The following is a 20,023-nucleotide window of genomic DNA, read 5'->3' on the forward strand; positions in this document are numbered from 1 at the left end:
CATACCAAGATTAGAGAATGATTTGGTGCAATGTCTTGTCAGTTTCGAGTTGGTGTTCCCACCATCCTTCTTCAACATCATGACGCACATCTTAGTTCACCTATGCGAAGAGATTAACGTTTTGGGTCCTGTATTTCTACACAATATGTTCCCCTTTGAGAGGTTCATGGTGTTGGGGAACGTAGTAATTTCAAAATTTTCCTACGCACATGCAAGATCATGGTGATGTATAGCAACGAGAGGGGAGAGTGTTATCTACGTACCCTCGTAGACCGACAGCGGAAGCGTTATGACAACGCGGTTGATGTAGTCGTACGTCTTCACGGCCCGACCGATCAAGCACTGAAACTACGACACCTCCGAGTTCTAGCACACGTTCAGCTCGATGACGATCCCCGGACTCCGATCCAGCAAAGTGTCGGGGAAGAGTTCCGTCAGCACGACGGCGTGGTGACGATCTTGATATTCTACTGTCGCAGGGCTTCGCCTAAGCACCACTACAATATTATCGAGGACTATGGTGGAGGGGGGCACCACACACGGCTAAGAGAACGATCTTGAAGATCAACTTATGTGTCTAGAGGTGCCCCCCTGCCCCCGTATATAAAGGAGCAAGGGGGGGTACGTCCGGCCCTAGGAGGAGGCGCGCAGGAGGAGTCCTACTCCTACCGGGAGTAGGACTCCCCCCTTTCCCTAGTTGGATTAGGACTTAGGGGAAGGAGGAGAGGGAAGAAAGGAAAGGGGGGCGCCGCCCCCCCTCCTTGTCCAATTCGGACTTGGGGGAGAAGGGGCGCACGGCAGCCCCTAGGCCTCCTCTCCTCTTCCTCCACTAGGCCCATTAAGGCCCATTAGGTTACCGGGGGGGGGGGGTCCGGTAACCTCCCAGTACTCCGGTAAAATGCCGATTTCACCCGGAACACTTCCGATGTCCAAACATAGGCTTCCAATATATCAATCTTTATGTCTCGACCATTTCAAGACTCCTCGTCATGTCCGTGATCACATCCGGGACTCCGAACAAACTTCGGTACATCAAAATATATAAACTCCTAATGAAACTGTCATCGTAACATTAAGTGTGCGGACCCTACGGGTTCGAGAACAATGTAGACATGACCGAGACATGTCTCCGGTCAATAACCAATAGCGGAACCTGGATGCTCATATTGGCTCCTACATATTCTACGAAGATCTTTATCGGTCAGACCGCATAACAACATACGTTGTTCCCTTTGTCATCGGTATGTTACTTGCCCGAGATTCGATCGTCGGTATCTCAATACCTAGTTCAATCTCGTTACCGGCAAGTCTCTTTACTCGTTTCGTAATACATCATCTCGCAACTAACTCATTAGTTGCAATGCTTGCAAGGCTTATGTGATGTGCATTACTGAGAGGGCCCAGAGATACCTCTCCGACAATCGGAGTGACAAATCCTAATCTCGAAATACCCCAACCCAACATGTACCTTTGGAGACACCTGTAGAGCTCCTTTATAATCACCCAGTTACATTGTGACGTTTGGTAGCACACAAAGTGTTCCTCCGGTAAACGGGAGTTGCATAATCTCATAGTCATAGGAACATGTATAAGTCATGAAGAAAGCAATAGCAATACTAAACGATCGGGTGTTAAGCTAATGGAATGGGTCATGTCAATCACATCATTCTCCTAATGATGTGATCCCGTTAATCAAATGACAACACATGTCTATTGTTAGGAAACATAACCATCTTTGATTAACGAGCTAGTCTAGTAGAGGCACACTAGTGACGTTTAGTTTGTCTATGTATTCATACAAGTATTATGTTTCCGGATAATACAATTCTAGCATGAATAATAAACATTTATCATGATATAAGGAAATAAATAATAACTTTATTATTGCCTCTAGGGCATATTTCCTTCAGTCTCCCACTTGCACTATAGTCAATAATCTAGATTACACAGTAATGATTCTAACACCCATGGAGCTTTGGTGTGATCATGTTTTGCTCGTGGAAGAGGCTTAGTCAACGGGTCTGCTACATTCAGATCCGTATGTATCTTGCAAATCTCTATGTCTCCCACCTAGACTAGATCCCGGATGGAATTGAAGCGTCTCTTGATGTGCTTGGTTCTCTTGTGAAATCTGAATTCCTTTGCCAAGGAAATTGCACCAGTATTGTCACAAAAGATTTTCATTGGACATCGATGCACTAGGTATGACACCTAGATCAGATATGAACTCCTTCATCCAGACTCCTTCGTTTGCTGCTTCCGAAGCAGCTATGTACTCTGCTTCACATGTAGATCCCGCCACAATGCTTTGTTTAGAACTGCACCAACTGACAGCTCCACCGTTTAATGTAAACACGTATCCAGTTTGCGATTTAGAATCGTCCGGATCAGTGTCAAAGCTTGCATCAATGTAACCATTTACAATGAGCTCTTTGTCACCTCCATATACGAGAAACATATCCTTAGTCCTTTTCAGGTATTTCAGGATGTTCTTGACCGCTGTCCAGTGATCCACTCCTGGATTACTTTGGTACCTCCCTGCTAGACTTATAGCAAGACATACATCAGGTCTGGTACACAGCATTGCATACATGATAGAGCCTATGGCTGAAGCATAGGGAACATCTTTCATTTTCTCTCTATCTTCTGCAGTGGTCGGGCATTGAGTCTTACTCAATTTCACACCTTGTAACACAGGCAAGAATCCTTTCTTTGCTTGATCCATTTTGAACTTCTTCAAAACTTTGTCAAGGTATGTGCTTTGTGAAAGTCCAATTAAGCGTCTTGATCTATCTCGATAGATCTTAATGCCCAATATGTAAGCAGCTTCACCGATGTCTTTCATTGAAAAACTCTTATTCAAGTATCCCTTTATGCTATCCAGAAATTCTATATCATTTCCGATTAGTAATATGTCATCTACATATAATATCAGAAATGCTACAGAGCTCCCACTCACTTTCTTGTAAATACAGGCTTCTCCAAAAGTCTGTACAAAACCAAATGCTTTGATCACATTATCAAAGCGTTTATTCCAACTCTGAGAGGCTTGCACCAGTCCATAAATGGATCGCTGGAGCTTGCACACTTTGTTAGCTCCCTTTGGATCGACAAAACCTTCTGGTTGCATCACATACAATTCTTCTTCCGGAAATCCATTCAGGAATGCAGTTTTGACATCCATCTGCCAAATTTCATAATCATAAAATGCGGCAATTGCTAACATGATTCGGACAGACTTAAGCATCGCTACGGGTGAGAAGGTCTCATCGTAGTCAATCCCTTGAACTTGTCGAAAACCTTTTGCGACAAGTCGAGCTTTGTAGACAGTAACATTACCATCAGCGTCAGTCTTCTTCTTGAAGATCCATTTATTCTCAATTGCTTGCCGATCATTGGGCAAGTCAACCAAAGTCCACACTTTGTTCTCATACATGGATCCCATCTCAGATTTCATGGCTTCAAGCCATTTTGCGGAATCTGGGCTCACCATCGCTTCTCCATAGTTCATAGGTTCATCATGATCTAGTAGCATGACTTCCAGAACAGGATTACCGTACCACTCTGGTGCGGATCTTACTCTGGTTGATCTACGAGGTTCAGTAGTATCTTGTTCTGAAGTTTCATGATCATCATCATTAGCTTCCTCACTAATTGATGTAGGTGTCACAGAAACTGGTTTTTGTGATGTACTACTTTCCAATAAGGGAGCAGGTACAGTTACCTCATCAAGTTCTACTTTCCTCCCACTCACTTCTTTCGAGAGAAACTCCTTCTCTAGAAAGTTTCCAAATTTAGCAACAAAAGTCTTGCCTTCGGATCTGTGATAGAAGGTGTATCCAATAGTTTCCTTTGGATATCCTATGAAGACACATTTCTCCGATTTGGGTTCGAGCTTATCAGGTTGAAGCCTTTTCACATAAGCATCACATCCCCAAACTTTCAGAAACGACAACTTTGGTTTCTTGCCAAACCACAGTTCATAAGGCGTCGTCTCAACGGATTTTGATGGTGCCCTATTTAACATGAATGCGGCCGTCTCTAAAGCATAACCCCAAAACGATAGCGGTAAATCAGTAAGAGACATCATAGATCGCACCATATCTAGTAAAGTACGATTACGACGTTCGGACACACCATTACGCTGTGGTGTTTCGGGTGGCGTGAGTTGCGAAAACATTCCGCATTGTTTCAAATGTATACCAAACTCGTAACTCAAATATTCTCCTCCACGATCAGATCGTAGGAATTTTATTTTCTTGTTACGATGATTTTCAACTTCACTCTGAAATTCTTTGAACTTTTCAAATATTTCAGATTTATGTTTCATTAAGTAGATATACCCATATCTGCTTAAGTCATCTATGAAGGTGAGAAAATAACGATATCCGCCACGAGCCTCAACATTCATCGGGCCACATACATCTGTATGTATGATTTTCAACAAATCTGTTGCTCTCTCCATAGTACCGGAGAACGGTGTTTTGGTCATCTTGCCCATAAGGCACGGTTCACAAGTACCAAGTGATTCATAATCAAGTGGTTCCAAAAGTCCATCAGTATGGATTTTCTTCATGCGCTTTACAACGATATGACCTAAACGGCAGTGCCACAAATAAGTTGCACTATCATTATCAACTCTGCATCTTTTGGCTTCAACATTATGAATATGTGTGTCACTACTATCGAGATTTAATAAGAATAGACCACTCTTCAAGGGTGCATGACCATAAAAGATATTACTCATATAAATAGAACAACCATTATTCTCTGATTTAAATGAATAACCGTCTCGCATCAAACAAGATCCAGATATAATGTTCATGCTTAACGCTGGCACCAAGTAACAATTATTTAGGTCTAATACTAATCCCGAAGGTAGATGTAGAGGTAGCGTGCCGACCGCGATCACATCGACTTTGGAACCATTTCCCACGCGCATCGTCACCTCGTCCTTAGCCAATCTTCGCTTAATCTGTAGTCCCTGTTTCGAGTTGCAAATATTAGCAACAGAACCAGTATCAAATACCCAGGTGCTACTGCGAGCATTAGTAAGGTACACATCAATAACATGTATATCACATATACCTTTGTTCACCTTGCCATCCTTCTTATCCGCCAAATACTTGGGGCAGTTCCGCTTCCAGTGACCAGTCTGCTTGCAGTAGAAGCACTCAGTTTCAGGCTTAGGTCCAGATTTGGGTTTCTTCTCCTGAGCAGCAACTTGCTTGTTGTTCTTTTTGAAGTTCCCCTTCTTCTTCCCTTTGCCCTTTTTCTTGAAACTAGTGGTCTTGTTGACCATCAACACTTGATGCTCCTTTTTGATTTCTACCTCCGCAACTTTCAGCATTGCGAAGAGTTCGGGAATTGTCTTACTCATCCCTTCCATATTATAGTTCATCACGAAGCTCTTGTAGCTAGGTGGAAGTGATTGGAGAATTCTGTCAATAACGCAATCATCTGGAAGATTAACTCCCAATTGAATCAAGTGATTATTATACCCAGACATTTTGAGTATATGCTCACTGACAGAACTATTCTCCTCCATCTTGTAGCTATAGAACTTATTGGAGACTTCATATCTCTCAATCCGGGCATTGCTTGAAATATTAACTTCAACTCCTGGAACATCTCATATGCTCCATGACGTTCAAAACATCGTTGAAGTCCCGATTCTAAATCGTAAAGCATGGCACACTGAACTATCGAGTAGTCATCAGCTTTGCTCTGCCAGATGTTCATAACATCTGGTGTTGTTCCAGCAGCAGGCCTGGCACCCAGCGGTGCTTCCAGGACGTAATTCTTCTGTGCAGCAATGAGGATAATCCTCAAGTTATGGACCTAGTCCGTGTAATTGCTACCATCATCTTTCAACTTTGCTTTCTCAAGGAACACATTAAAATTCAACGGAACAACAGCACGGGCCATCTATCTATAATCAAATATAAACAAGCAAGATACTATCAGGTACTAAGTTCATGATAAATTTAAGTTCAGTTAATCATATTACTAAAGAACTCCCACTTAGATAGACATCCCTCTAATCCTCTAAGTGATCACGTGATCCAAATCGACTAAACCATGTCCGATCATCACGTGAGATGGAGTAGTTTCATTGGTGAACATCACTATGTTGATATTATCTACTATATGATTCATGCTCGACCTTTCGGTCTCCGTGTTCCGAGGCCATATCTGTATATGCTTGGCTCGTCAAGTATAACCTGAGTATTCCGCATGTGCAACTGTTTTGCACCCGTTGTATTTGAACATAGAGCCTATCACACCCGATCATCACGTGGTGTCTCAGCACGAAGAACTTCCACAACGGTGCATACTCAGGGAGAACACTTCTTGATAATTAGTGAGAGATCATCTTAAAATGCTACCGTCAATCAAAGCAAGATAAGATGCATAAAAGATAAACATCACATGCAATCAATATAAGTGATATGATATGGCCATCATCACCTTGTGCTTGTGATCTCCATCTTCGAAGCACCGTCATGATCACCATCGTCACCGGCGCGACACCTTGATCACCATCGTAGCATCGTTGTCGTCTCGCCAATCTTATGCTTCCACGACTATCACTACCGCTTAGTGATAAAGTAAAGCATTACAGCGCAATTGCATTGCATACAATAAAGCGACAACCATATGGCTCCTGCCAGTTGCCGATAACTCGGTTACAAAACATGATCATCTCATACAATAAAATTTGGCATCATGTCTTGACCATATCACATCACAACATGCCCTGCAAAAACAAGTTAGACGTCCTCTACTTTGTTATTGCAAGTTTTACGTGGCTGCTACGGGCTTAAGCAAGAACCAATCTTACCTACGCATCAAAACCACAACGATAGTTTGTCAAGTTGGTGCTGTTTTAAACTTCGCAAGGACCGGGCGTAGCCACACTTGGTTCAACTAAAGTTGGAGAAATTGACACCCGCCAGCCACCTGTGTGCAAAGCATGTCGGTAGAACCAGTCTCGCGTAAGCGTACGCGTAATGTCGGTCCGGGCCGCTTCATCCAACAAATACCGCCGACCAAAGTATGACATGCTGGTAAGCAGTATGACTTATATCGCCCACAACTCACTTGTGTTCTACTTGTGCATATAACAGCAACACATAAAACCTAGGCTTGGATGCCACTGTTGGGGAACGTAGTAATTTCAAAATTTTCCTACGCACATGCAAGATCATGGTGATGTATAGCAACGAGAGGGGAGAGTGTTATCTACGTACCCTCGTAGACCGACAGCGGAAGCGTTATGACAACGCGGTTGATGTAGTCGTACGTCTTCACGGCCCGACCGATCAAGCACCGAAACTACGGCACCTCCGAGTTCTAGCACATGTTCAGCTCGATGACGATCCCCGGACTCCGATCCAGCAAAGTGTCGGGGAAGAGTTTCGTCAGCACGACGGCGTGGTGACGATCTTGATATTCTACTATCGCAGGGCTTCGCCTAAGCACCACTACAATATTATCGAGGACTATGGTGGAGGGGGGCACCGCACACGGCTAAGAGAACGATCTTGAAGATCAACTTATGTGTCTAGAGGTGCCCCCTGCCCCCGTATATAAAGGAGCAAGGGGGGTGCAGCCGGCCCTAGGAGGAGGCGCGCAGGAGGAGTCCTACTCCTACCGGGAGTAGGACTCCCCCCTTTCCCTAGTTGGATTAGGACTTGGGGGGAAGGAGGAGAGGGAAGAAAGGAAAGGGGGGGCGCCGCCCCCCCTCCTTGTCCAATTTGGACTTGGGGGGGAAGGGGCGCGTGGCAGCCCCTAGGCCTCCTCTCCTCTTCCTCCACTAGGCCCATTAAGGCCCATTAGGTTACCGGGAGGGTTCGATAACCTGCCGGTACTCCGGTAAAATGCCGATTTCACCCGGAACACTTCCGATGTCCAAACATAGGCTTCCAATATATCAATCTTTATGTCACGACCATTTCGAGACTCCTCGTCATGTCTGTGATCACATCTGGGACTCCGAACAAACTTCAGTACATCAAAATATATAAACTCATAATGAAATTGTCATCGTAACGTTAAGCGTGTGGACCCTACGGGTTCGAGAACAATGTAGACATGACCGAGACATATCTCTGGTCAATAACCAATAGCGGAACCTGGATGCTCATATTGACTCCTACATATTCTACGAAGATCTTTATCGATCAGATCGCATAACAACATACGTTGTTCCCTTTGTCATCGGTATGTTACTTGCCCGAGATTCGATCGTCGGTATCTCAATACCTAGTTCAATCTCGTTACCGGCAAGTCTCTTTACTCGTTTCGTAATACATCATCTCGCAACTAACTCATTAGTTGCAATGCTTGCAAGGCTTATGTGATGTGCATTACTGAGGGGGCCCAGAGATACCTCTCCGACAATCGGAGTGACAAATCCTTATCTCGAAATACGCCAACCCAACATGTACCTTTTGAGACACCTGTAGAGCTCCTTTATAATCACCCAGTTATGTTGTGACGTTTGGTAGCACACAAAGTGTTCCTCCGGCAAACGGGAGTTGCATAATCTCATAGTCATAGGAACATGTATAAGTCATGAAGAAAGCAATAGCAACATACTAAACGATCGGGTGCTAAGCTAATGGAATGGGTCATGTCAATCACATCATTCTCCTAATGATGTGATCCCGTTAATCAAATGACAACACATGTCTATGGTTAGGAAACATAACCATCTTTGATTAACGAGCTAGTCTAGTAGAGGCACACTAGTGACATTTAGTTTGTCTATGTATTCACACAAGTATTATGTTTCCGGATAATACAATTCTAGCATGAATAATAAACATTTATCATGATATAAGGAAATAAATAATAACTTTATTATTGCCTCTAGGGCATATTTTCCTTCACATGGGAGTCTTAAAGAAATATGTTCATAACCGTGCTAGGCCAGAAGGAAGCATCTCCAAGGGCCATGAAAATGAGGAGGTCATTGAGTTTTGTATTGACTTTATTCCTGACCTTAAGCCGATTGGTGTTCCTGAATCGCGGCATAAGGGCAGACTGGATGGAAAAGGCACGCTAGGAGGGGAACAAATAATATGTATGGGCGGACATTCTCTCACTGAAGCACACTACACAGTTCTACAGAATTCCGCCTTGGTGGCTCCGTATATGGATGAACACAAGAATTTGCTATGCTCCAAACTCCCGGAGTGGTCTGATGACTGGATTACACGTGAACAAACTAGGAGTTTCGCCAGCTGGTTGCAGACACGTACCATGCATGACACCTCTATTGAAGATGACCTGTACTTGTTGTCCCAGTTACCATCTTCGAATATAATGACTTTCAAAGGGTACGAGATAAATGGTAATACATTTTACACGATCGCCCAAGATAAGAAGAGCACCAACCAAAACAGTGGTGTCCGCTTTGATGCAGAAACCAAGATGGGAAAGGAAACATATTATGGTTATATACAGGACATATAGGAACTTGATTATCGACGTGGTTTGAAGGTCCCTTTGTTTTGGTGCAAATGGGTCAATATGACACGAGGCGGGGTAATGAAAGACCCGTAGTACGGAATGACAACAGTGGATCTCAACAATCTTGCGTATGCAGACGAACCATTTGTCCTAGCCAATGATGTGGCACAGGTTTTCTATGTGAAGGACATGTCTACCAAGCCAAGAAAAAGAAAATATAAGGAAGCGAATGCATCGTACGATGAGCCAAAGCGGCACATAGTTCTTTCTGGGAAGAGAAACATCGTGGGAGTGGATGACAAGACAGACATATCAGAAGATTATGAAAAGTTTGATGAAATTGCTCCATTCACAGTGAATATTGACCCGAGCATCCCGTTAAATGATGAAGATTTTCCATGGTTACGGCGCAAAGGGACACACGCGAAGAAAAAGTTTCACACCCAAAGATCTGGGATGTGATCGGCTTCACTATCATCACTTTCTTCTGTGTTTCACACCCAAGAGGGAATCTCTGTAATAGTTAGGGTAGTTATGTGTTTTGGCATTTGAAACGCGAAATTTTTTATGTGCAAACAAATTCTTTCATGCCTTTACTGATTTTTAAAGTTAAGTTATTCACAAACTAGTGATTCACACTAATTTCAAATAATTCAAAATTTAAACTATTCAAATTTGAAAACTACAGGCACTGACAGAAAGTTTGCAATTTTTTGTACCTAAAGCAAAAATATTCACAAAGAAACTCTAAATACACAAAAAAACAACTCAAAAATAAATAAAGCAAAAAAATAAAAAAAAGCCCGCCTACTAGGCCAGAGCGGCCTGCATACGACTAGAAACCCAACCTGTTGTTGGGCCAGGATGCAGGCCCGCAAAGGACCAGTAGGCCCACAGGGCAGCACAGAACATGTAGGCCCAGTAGGCCTGCTTTGGAGAGGAGCTCGAGAGAGCTACCGCACGGGGGGTTATAAACCAGTGCGGACGCCCCTCGGCTAGCGAGGTGGGACTAAACTTGCCGCACCGCACCTGCGCCAGCGCACCCCCTTTAGTACCGGGTGGTGGCACGAACCGATACTAAAGGGAGGGCCTTTAGTACCGGTTGGAGCCACCACCCGGTACTAAAGGGGGTGCGCTTCCCGCCGCTTGGCCTGGCCAAAACAGGCCTTTAGTATTCGAGGGATCTCACTTCAGCTATGATCCTGTGAGGGTTCCTTCTCTTTGGGTGTCCACCGCCCGCGCCGCAGGAACCGCGAGTGTCCTAGATTCTTCTGTAGTATTCAATCTTTATTAGCTACCTAGCCAGTGATGTATTCGATATATAATATTCGAGATGATGTATTCGAGATTATATATTATTCGAGACGATGTATTCGAGATTATATCTATTATTCGAGACGATGTATTCGAGATTATATCTATTATTCGAGACGATGTATTCGAGATTATATCTATTATTCGAGACGATGCATTCGAGATTATATCTATTATTCGAGACGATGTATTCAAGATTATATCTATTATTCGAGACGATGTATTCAAGATTATATCTATTATTCGAGACGACGTATTCGAGATTATATTCGATGATGCTTATTATGTACTATGATTGATTCAGTTTTTCCTTATTAATTGATTGCATCCATGCATTGTAATTTGAACATATTTCTTTTGGATTAGTTAAACAAAACCTATGGCGGACAATACCGGCAGAGAGGGAGAAGAGGCCCTGTTCAATATCATACGAAATCCTCGCGGGCCAGATGATGATCAGAATGAAGAAGATTATGACGGCTCCGAATATCTAAACAACACCGGGGAGGGTGATATGATATTTGACCGCGACGACCGAATTGATGAAGTCATGAACTATGAACATGACGAAGAAAATGTTGATCTTGAAACAACAAAGACCGGCGAGGTATATATATTTATATAAGCAGGCATCTGGTGATCATCACATGTTTTAAATGACTTGAAGATATATTAACGAATCGATCTTTCTTCTTTCAGCCATCCGGATCGAGCAAATCTTCAGGCAACAGGACGAAACAAGGCCCGAACAAAAAGTTGAAGGAGGGCGTAAAGTACAATATCGAGGCAATCAGACCTAATGGCGAACCATTAGCGCCTAAGAAGATTGCGGACAAGTTCATTCGTTAGTGCGGAGTTCTTGTGAAGGACCAACTCCTGATCTCCCTTCAAGAATGGAGAGAGCCAGCAAAGCCACGTCCAGGAGTTACTTTTGTCGACGACAGACAAAAACATTTGCTTTGGGAAACGCTCATGGAACATTTCACCCTACCAGATCATTTCACAGATGCAGATGTGGAGAAAGTCAAGGACGCTGCTCTTAGGAAGATGGCGGTTGCATTCAAGAACCACAAGATTCATGAATGGGCCAAGTACGTCAAGGGAGGAAGGAAGACTCCAGTATTCGAGGGAACACTAGAAAAGCAAAGTGCTCATTAGGACGATTTCGTGAAATTCAAGGATTCGGAATTATCTAAGGAACGGTCCAGACTAAACAAGGCCAATGTCGCAAAAAAGGATAAGTTCCATAAGCTGGGGCCAGGTGGCTATGCGGTGGGAATGCCTAAGTGGGATAAGTCTGAGAAAGAGATGCTGGATGCAGGTGTCACTCCAGAAACATTGAGTTGGCCCCCCAGGTGCAGGACTTGGTTCTATGCGCATGGGGGGAGTTGGACCCGAAGACAGGCAAAGTTTCGAAGAAGGCATGTCTGGACGGAGCCGAAGATAAGCTACTTGTTGCAATAGAAGAGGCTCGATCGGGGTTGTTCGAGCCCAACAGAGAGAACGACGAGCTTACGCGTGCCCTGGGAAATCCTGAACACCTGGGAAGAACACGAGGCATGGGCGCTATTCCGTGGTATGAGGGGTTTTCGGACTGGAACGCCGACTACAGAACCCGTGCGAGAAAGAAGATTGCGGAGGAGAAGAAGAGGAAGATGGAGGAGGAGCAGAGGAAGCTAGACTATGAACGCCTTCAAGGCCTAGAATCAGCGCACGCGGACTTGGCAGTCAAATTCCAGCGGCAGCAGGAGCAGATTGACTCACTTAGCCAGCAAAGGGGGGCTCAGCAGCTAGCGGATGATCCACCAATGGATAGCACCGTCCCATCCATGCCGAGAAGCAGCATGGGTTCCGCCCCGAGCAACGCATTGCTGGATAGCTACCCAGTGGATGACATCATGGAGAACACTAACTACGAGCTACACTTCAAAATGAAGAACATATCCATGAAGGTGTCGGACGCCCTTGCTTTTACAAATCCCCCCGAGGCAACCTTCCATTGCAACCCGATTTCAGCGGGCTATGCTCGTGTCTTGGTTGATGAGGTGGTGAACCAATATTCGGGGCTAGAGCTTGACATTCCTGGAGGTGACGATGAGCACACACTAGGAGAGGCCAACCATCGTATCATCCTATGAAGAAAGGATTGCATCTTTCGAAGGCCACCGACACCGCGTCATCCGACTCCTCGTCGCAGTCCGCCACCGAGTCAGCAGACTCCCGCTCCTCCAAGTCCACCAACGCGTCAGGCCACTCCTCCTCCAAGTCCGGCACAGCTTCAGGCCACTCCTCCTCCTCCAAGTCCGGCAAAGCGTCAGGCCACTCCTCCTCCAAGTCCGGCACAGCTTCAGGCCACTCCTCCTCCAAGTCCGGCACAGCTTCAGGCCACTCCTCCTCCTCCAACTCAGCCACGTCAGCCGTCTTCGCCGCCTCAGCAATGACGGAAGAGAGCCGCCTCAACTATGGTGCGTAGCGGTACAAGTCGAGGTAGTACTGGAGGTACAGGCGGAGGCAAGCGATTTCAATATGGTCCAAGCCTCGCGCCTCTTCCGCAAAGGCCTTACGACAAGTCCGAGGAGGAAAACGTAGCCATATCGAAGGCCGAGGTGGAAGCCCATTTTGCACCGAAACCGCCACCGCCGCCAAGGGAGAAAGTGCCTGTGGAAAAGATTGACCACTTCATTCGTATGGCTAGGCCACCAGCTCCCAAGCCTGTTGACACAGACTATGAGCACCACATCAAGAAGTTAAATCGAGCACGTCTACAGAAAGAGGCGAGCTCGAGCTCGAGAAAATCAGCTGGCAAAAGGAGCAGTAAAACCGTTCCCCAGCTGGGAGAACAGGCGGCGCAATCAATCCCCCCGCTTGTTGTGCCAACAACACATGAGAGTAGGCGCGCCCAATATTATTGTGGGCAAACCGTTAACGTTTCCGGGGTGGGCGATGTGGTAATAACCGAGGAGCATATTGCGCAGGCTGAATCGATCGGGATCATTGTTGGACAACTCCTCGATATCGAGCCCATGTCTCCGACTAGAGAGGAGGAAATAAAACGGAAATATGCTCGGGGCCAACCTTTGGTCGAGCCAGAGGAGGTCAATAAGCTCCCAACGAGAATGTATGAATTGCATCAATGGTACATGGACATTACCAAGATTTCCAATCGAGAGTCCCTCATGGTGAATGTCAACAAGAAGCATTACTACCATGAGAAAGCCGTGACCGTTGAGTATTTAGAACTATTTCAGCTATACAATAAAGACGCACTCGACAAATCTATCGTCAGTTGCTATTGTCTGTAAGTGATTTCTTTCTGTAGTTTAAGTCTCAAGCTAGCTGTAGTGATCATTTTGATCAATCATTACCTGTAATTATCCTCACTATATTCTTTTCTGTGGTATTATGCAGGATGAAGATTTATGAAATGAAAAAAGGTGGATGCTATGGCATTGGGTTCGTTGACCCAAATACCATTAATGAATACACATGGAAAATAGATCCATATCACGAAAAAAGTGTAGAGGAAAGCATGCTACAGTTCTTCAAGGAACTCAAATACAATGAAGATATACTACTTCCTTACAACTTCCAGTGAGTCACACTGTCTTGTACTACAAATTCTGTTTTTCCCTACTAGCTATAGCTACATATTTTTGCTTACATATGCCCGCTTAATTAAGACATGCAAACGTGTGTGCATGCAGATTTCACTGGATCTTGTTAATCATTAAAGTTGATGAAGGAACAGTTGAAGTACTAGACTCGCTACTTAAGAAAGCAAGTGACTACATCGTGAAGGGGATAGTCAACAGGTAATTTCAATCATTATTAACTATATCTCGGCCTATTTAATTAGTTCGTCATTTCCTGATAACAACTATTTAATAACCCATTTATTTATTTTCTTTGTCGGCGGGTAGGGCTTGGGCAAAGTTCATTAGGGCCACTCCAGGCCCATGGAAACAAAATCTGAAATGGTATCGATCCAAGGTAAGTAATTAAGTAGTACTAGCTAGCTGCCATCTCTTTAATTATCATGCTTGATTAATTATTATCTGATCAAATTTCATTCTCGTAAAGGCCCTGAAGCAGGCACCGAGGAATAATCTATGTGCATACTACGTTTGCGAGAACATTCGCATGATGGCGTCCGAAAGGAGCAAATCTCAAAGACAGGAGTGGGTACGATATCGATTGTCAGAACACTATTCACAATTTTTACACCATTATCGATATCTAGTCACACAACTAATACACATGCATATTGATCTCCTTCTTAACAGTTTAAAGAGGTGCGGGACAAGCTCCTAGCACAGGACCGCATAGAAGCAATTCAAGAGGAAATAGCGGGATTTTTGCTCGACCAGGTCATAGATCCCAAAGGAGAATACTATTACCCGCTACCGCCCCCACGAACCACTTCCAATTGTTATCGTGCTCCGAAGGCACCAATTAGCTAGGCTAATGCCACTGGCTCCGAAGACACCAATTAGGAGAAATTGTATATATATATATATATATATATATATATATATATATATATATATATTATGATCGGTTCTACTAGAAATTCTATTTATATATATGCATAACGTGTACAATATGTAGTATCGTAAAATACCAGCAAACGAAAAATAATTAAATGGAAAACACAAAATTAAATGAAAAAGAAATCATAAACCCAAAACCCCCCTAACATTTAATACCGGTTGGTGACACCAACCGATACTAAAGGGCTCCCTGCCCCCGAAGCTGACTCGTGCCACGTGGTTGCCCTTTAACACCGGTTCGTGCTGAACCGGTACTAAAGGAGGGGAGGGGGGGCCTTTAGTGCCTAAATTTTAGCGCCGGTTACCAAACCGGCACTAAACGGCCTTACGAACCGGTGCTATTGCCCGGTTCTGCACTAGTGCCTCCACCTCGCCAGTTGTGGGTAGGGCGAGGGTACCTTCCTCCCGTAGTTGTAGATTAGGTGTAGTTTGTCCCTGGTGACTTTGGAGACTATTGGTTCTCATCCCCTATTGCAATTTGTTGATGTGCAATTTGTTGATGTGCTCTTCGACATTGGTTCTCATCCCCTATCAACTATTGACGTTCTTACTCCTTCTTCAGCCTTGTTTCCTCTTGGTCACGGGGGAAGAGGTTTGGGGATGGGCATGCTCTTCTTTCCTATGCTTATCTAACAGATTCCGGGTCTGTAGAATCGGAAGCTAAGAAAACTCAAAAGGTAAAAACGTTTGAAACACTCATATTTGAGGTAAAAGTAAAACAACTCGAAACAACTCAGTGTTAGCAACTCAGCATATAGAGGCAACACGTGACTCATTCTACAATATCATGTTGCAACACCTGGAGAGAACTGGACGCCCATTCTGCACACGGCTGATTCTATGAGCAGTTTCACATAATCTGATTCTGTGTGTAGTTAAGCTGATAAGAAGTCGACTTAAGCATAGGCGGACCCTTGAACAAAATACGCAGGGCAACCGACAATTATGACCGTAGATGAAGTGGCAGTAGCGTTTGTCAAAATAAAGGACTAAATAGATTCCACAACGCACTGAAACAAAATTAGAACATAATTACGCAGCCACGGTGCTCCAGCATCCTGTCAGGAACTTTGGATTAAGAATTGGTGGAATACCAGGCAATCCGAAACTCTCTTAACTGATATTCAAGAGAAAAGGATTCTCGAAAGATTCATAGAATTAGAAGAACTTTCTCTCTTGGACGAGATGATAAAAGGGAAACTAAAGACACATGTACAAAAACCTCCTACATGAATACACAAGGAAATAATACAATGGGTCAAAATAAATAATGAGGATCATCTCCATACCATTTTGCATTTCTCGACAAATATAATCTGTTTGGCTATTCTAAGTGGTTCTTTATGCCTCAACATAATGTCAACTACTGCAGCCTTTTAGTACTAGTAGATTACATTTATATAGAGGTTCTTGAGTAAATTTTACTTGTGCTTATAAATTATGTACTCATATCCACTCCCCTACGTCAGTAAAGGGAAAAAACCAAAGACTGCTTCAGGACAATTCACTAGAAATAACAGATAATCTGGAGAGTAGAGCTTCAACGCCTCACGCTCACCCCATCACCAAGACCAAAGTTTAATAAGAAAACAACGAGACTCGGGAATCCAATCCAATGTTAGTACACGTTCTTCCAGATAAACAAATTGGTCATCACGGCGCTCCCGAACTTCTGGGCAATTCCCAATTCAATTCTCGAATTCTGGGCAATAGTACAGAGTCAATGGTGGTGACTGTGCCGAGCAAAACAAACAATCCAAGGAGAAGGCAAGCAAAACAATCTCAGATTTACGTTAACTCGGCATAATGCCAGCCAAAACATGTCAACCATAACCAGAAACCAGCTGCCTCTCCGATGGAGCATGCACAGAAGCCACGCGGAGGATAAGATAACTCAACAGTCTCCAGAAACAAAAACAGATCAATAGGACTTACACTTGATTCACGTACTCCCCCCGATCCGAATTAGTTAACGCAGTCTCTGCACAATGTAAAATGGACATTGCATAGAGGCTGCGTCAATTAATTCAGATCAGAGGGAGTAATATATGCAATCACCGACATCAGTAAGCCGAAAATCCAAAAGCTGGTTCAGAGTAACTCGTTATCAAAAAATAAAAAAAGAGAAGCTTGACAGTCAACAGGCGCGTGACGCTCACCCAATCACATAGAACAAACTTTAAGAGAGCAGCAAGACTCGAGATAGGTCCCAAATATTATTATCACACGACCCACCGGACAAATAAATAAACTGGTTATCCGTGCTACTCTACCTGTACTCAAGATAATAGAATAGGATCACAGCTCCCCCAAAGTTGTGGGCAGCCCAGTCACAATTCCCACAGGCACAGAGGCCAGAAGCGACATCTGACCTAAATCCTGGGCAATAGAACAGAGTCAATGGTGGCTGACTGTGCCCGGCGAAACAATCCAGGAAAAAGCACATGCCGACCATAATAAGTAAGTAAAGATACATGGGGCATGAGCACAAGCCACATGGAGGATAACCAGACGGCCTCCGGAAACAAAAAACAGAATGCATGCTTACGGAGAGTGTCAGATACTCAGAGGAAGATGACAACACCTGAAGAACAATGCCCAAATTGATTATTCATACAGCAAAGGGAAAACCAGAACAGAACATTCACTACCTATCGTGGAGACTATAGTTGTACGATGTCTACTTTGCCATACAATCCAACCCAGGACAGGACACGACAACCATAAAAAAGAAAAAAAAACATTGTGATTTTGACCGATTAAGCATGTCAGGTTTATTTGCTTCAGTGTTATATAAATTTCACTATCGATCAACCAAGCACTGATGGTTCGCAAGATCCCATCAAACGAATTCGGTAGGATAGGCGAAAAAAAAAACTAAATGCAAGGAACCATTCAGCAATCAAACGAGCGAAGTAGGTGGTTAGTTCGATTTAGTTTCCCCCCTTTTCGTTATGACCGCAAAGGCTAAGTTAAACACCACAAATAATGAATGTATTTCTCCTTTTTAAACATCAACAGCTTAACAGAGTGGACTGCAAGATTGTGAATACATGTAAAGTACGCAAATCAGTTTGAAACAGGGTATGGTTGTGTTCTGCAATTTTTGTGCATCGTGAAGCAAGACAAACACCGCAAATGATGGTGGGCGTGGCCAAAGCATTTGCACAGGAGTAGCAGTCGTCATTCATAGAAAACTGAAACAGGCTCATATTTCTAGGTGCAGAGTTGCGAGTAGAGAACCAGCACACATCACAAGCACTGGAGTGGCAAAATGGTGAAGGAAGGAGACATAGGAAGTGTTGCATTGCTGTAACCTATCTAACTACATATATCTTCGTAGTCATGACTCATGACTGAATCCTGGTGCTTGGCCACAGCACTGAACACCCAGAACGGCGAAGCATAAGAAACACTGACAGCATGACTGAAATTCCCTAACTGATAACTACTACCATCGGCAAAATTCTCACGGTTATCTACCTATCAATCATGGAAAAGGCGCTACCAGGCTTTGTTCATTTGATAACATCACTGAATGAGAGACGGTGCCAATCAGGTTCGGCAACATTGCTTGCAGGTCCAAGTGGAGGAGGATGCACCCCTGCCCTGCACTGCACTGAAATGTTCAAATGGAGGTGAGATTGGTGGGCATCAGAAATGTGAAATTCAGGGGAGAGAAATTGTCAGTGCTGCATTGCTCTGTACCTGGCGGCCATGGATATGGGTGGGTGGCTAGAAGATGCCGCGCTGGCGGGCGAGCGCGAGGAAGTCCTCCAAGGGATCGTGCTTGCTGGTGGTGGCGGCGGCGGCGGTGGCGGTGGGGATCATGAGCATCGCCCTGTAGAGAGGATCGACGACGGCACGGGGCGGTTGCTCTGGCTGCTGCTGCTGCTTGGGGCTCGGGGTCGGGGCTGGGGTGCTGAACTTGGCGCCCCTGACCTTCCTGGTGCAAACCCTAGGCTTCCGGCGAGGTTTGGCGGCGTCGTCGTCGTCGGAGGGAGGTGGCGAGGGCGACTGGGGCTGAGCGGGACTGGGGGTGAAGGGGAGGCTGCACATGGTGATGGGGTCTTGTTGGGGGAGCTCGGGAGGGGTGGCGAAGACCTCCTCGTCGTCGTCCTCGGCCCCCCGCGCCTGCGAGGCGGAGGGGGCGTTGCCGGCGCCGAGGAAGGAGGAGTTGGCGAGGGTGTCCTCCTGGGACGCCGAGATGTCGCCGCCGCACTCCAGGGCAACCGTCGCCATCATCGGCCCGACCTCGGCGGCGGCGGCCATGGCCGCAGTGCTCGGAGAGGGACGGGGAGGAGGACTCGCCAGACTGAAGCTGCACCTGTTAAAATCAGATCGACACGTTAGGTGGATAGTGGTATCCCAACCCAGATTCAAATCCTGGTGCTTGCATTATTCCTGAATTTATTTCAGGATTTTCGGCGATGCGCTTTCAGTAGAAGGAGATGTTTCCGTCGACGACGAGGCGCCTACGGTGACTTCTTAAATCTTAAAATGATATGCCGGCTCAGTCTCTCGAAGGTGCTCATAGGGGTAGGGTATGCGTGTGTGCGTTCATAGGGGTGAGTGTATGCACGTGTGAGCGCTTGTGTCTGTACTGTCTCCTATTCCTAATATCTCTTTTACTGTTGGTTGCCTTTCCTTTTACACAATACAATTGCAGATGCTCACAT

The 20,023-nt window shown here is 44.8% G+C and overlaps 1 protein-coding gene across 2 annotated transcripts; it reads right to left on the bottom strand.

Moving 5' to 3' along the window:
* Positions 1 to 18,530: 18,530 nt before the first annotated feature.
* On the bottom strand, positions 18,531 to 19,685 carry LOC119298543 (predicted GPI-anchored protein 58). 2 transcript variants are annotated; one of them, XM_037575902.1, is made up of 2 exons: positions 19,053 to 19,685; positions 18,531 to 18,958 (listed from the first exon to the last, which is right to left on the bottom strand). In XM_037575902.1, exon 1 carries the CDS (start codon positions 19,614 to 19,616, stop codon positions 19,080 to 19,082), a length of 537 nt encoding a protein of 178 aa, XP_037431799.1. In that variant the 5' UTR covers positions 19,617 to 19,685; the 3' UTR covers positions 18,531 to 18,958; positions 19,053 to 19,079. The 2 variants fall into 2 exon arrangements, with proteins under 2 accessions (XP_037431799.1, XP_037431798.1); XM_037575901.1 differs by having other exon boundaries at positions 18,531 to 18,963.
* Positions 19,686 to 20,023: the final 338 nt, after the last annotated feature.

The sequence above is a fragment of the Triticum dicoccoides genome, chromosome 5A (genome assembly GCF_002162155.2).
Source record: "Triticum dicoccoides isolate Atlit2015 ecotype Zavitan chromosome 5A, WEW_v2.0, whole genome shotgun sequence".
In the NCBI taxonomy this organism is placed as follows: domain Eukaryota; kingdom Viridiplantae; phylum Streptophyta; class Magnoliopsida; order Poales; family Poaceae; genus Triticum; species Triticum dicoccoides.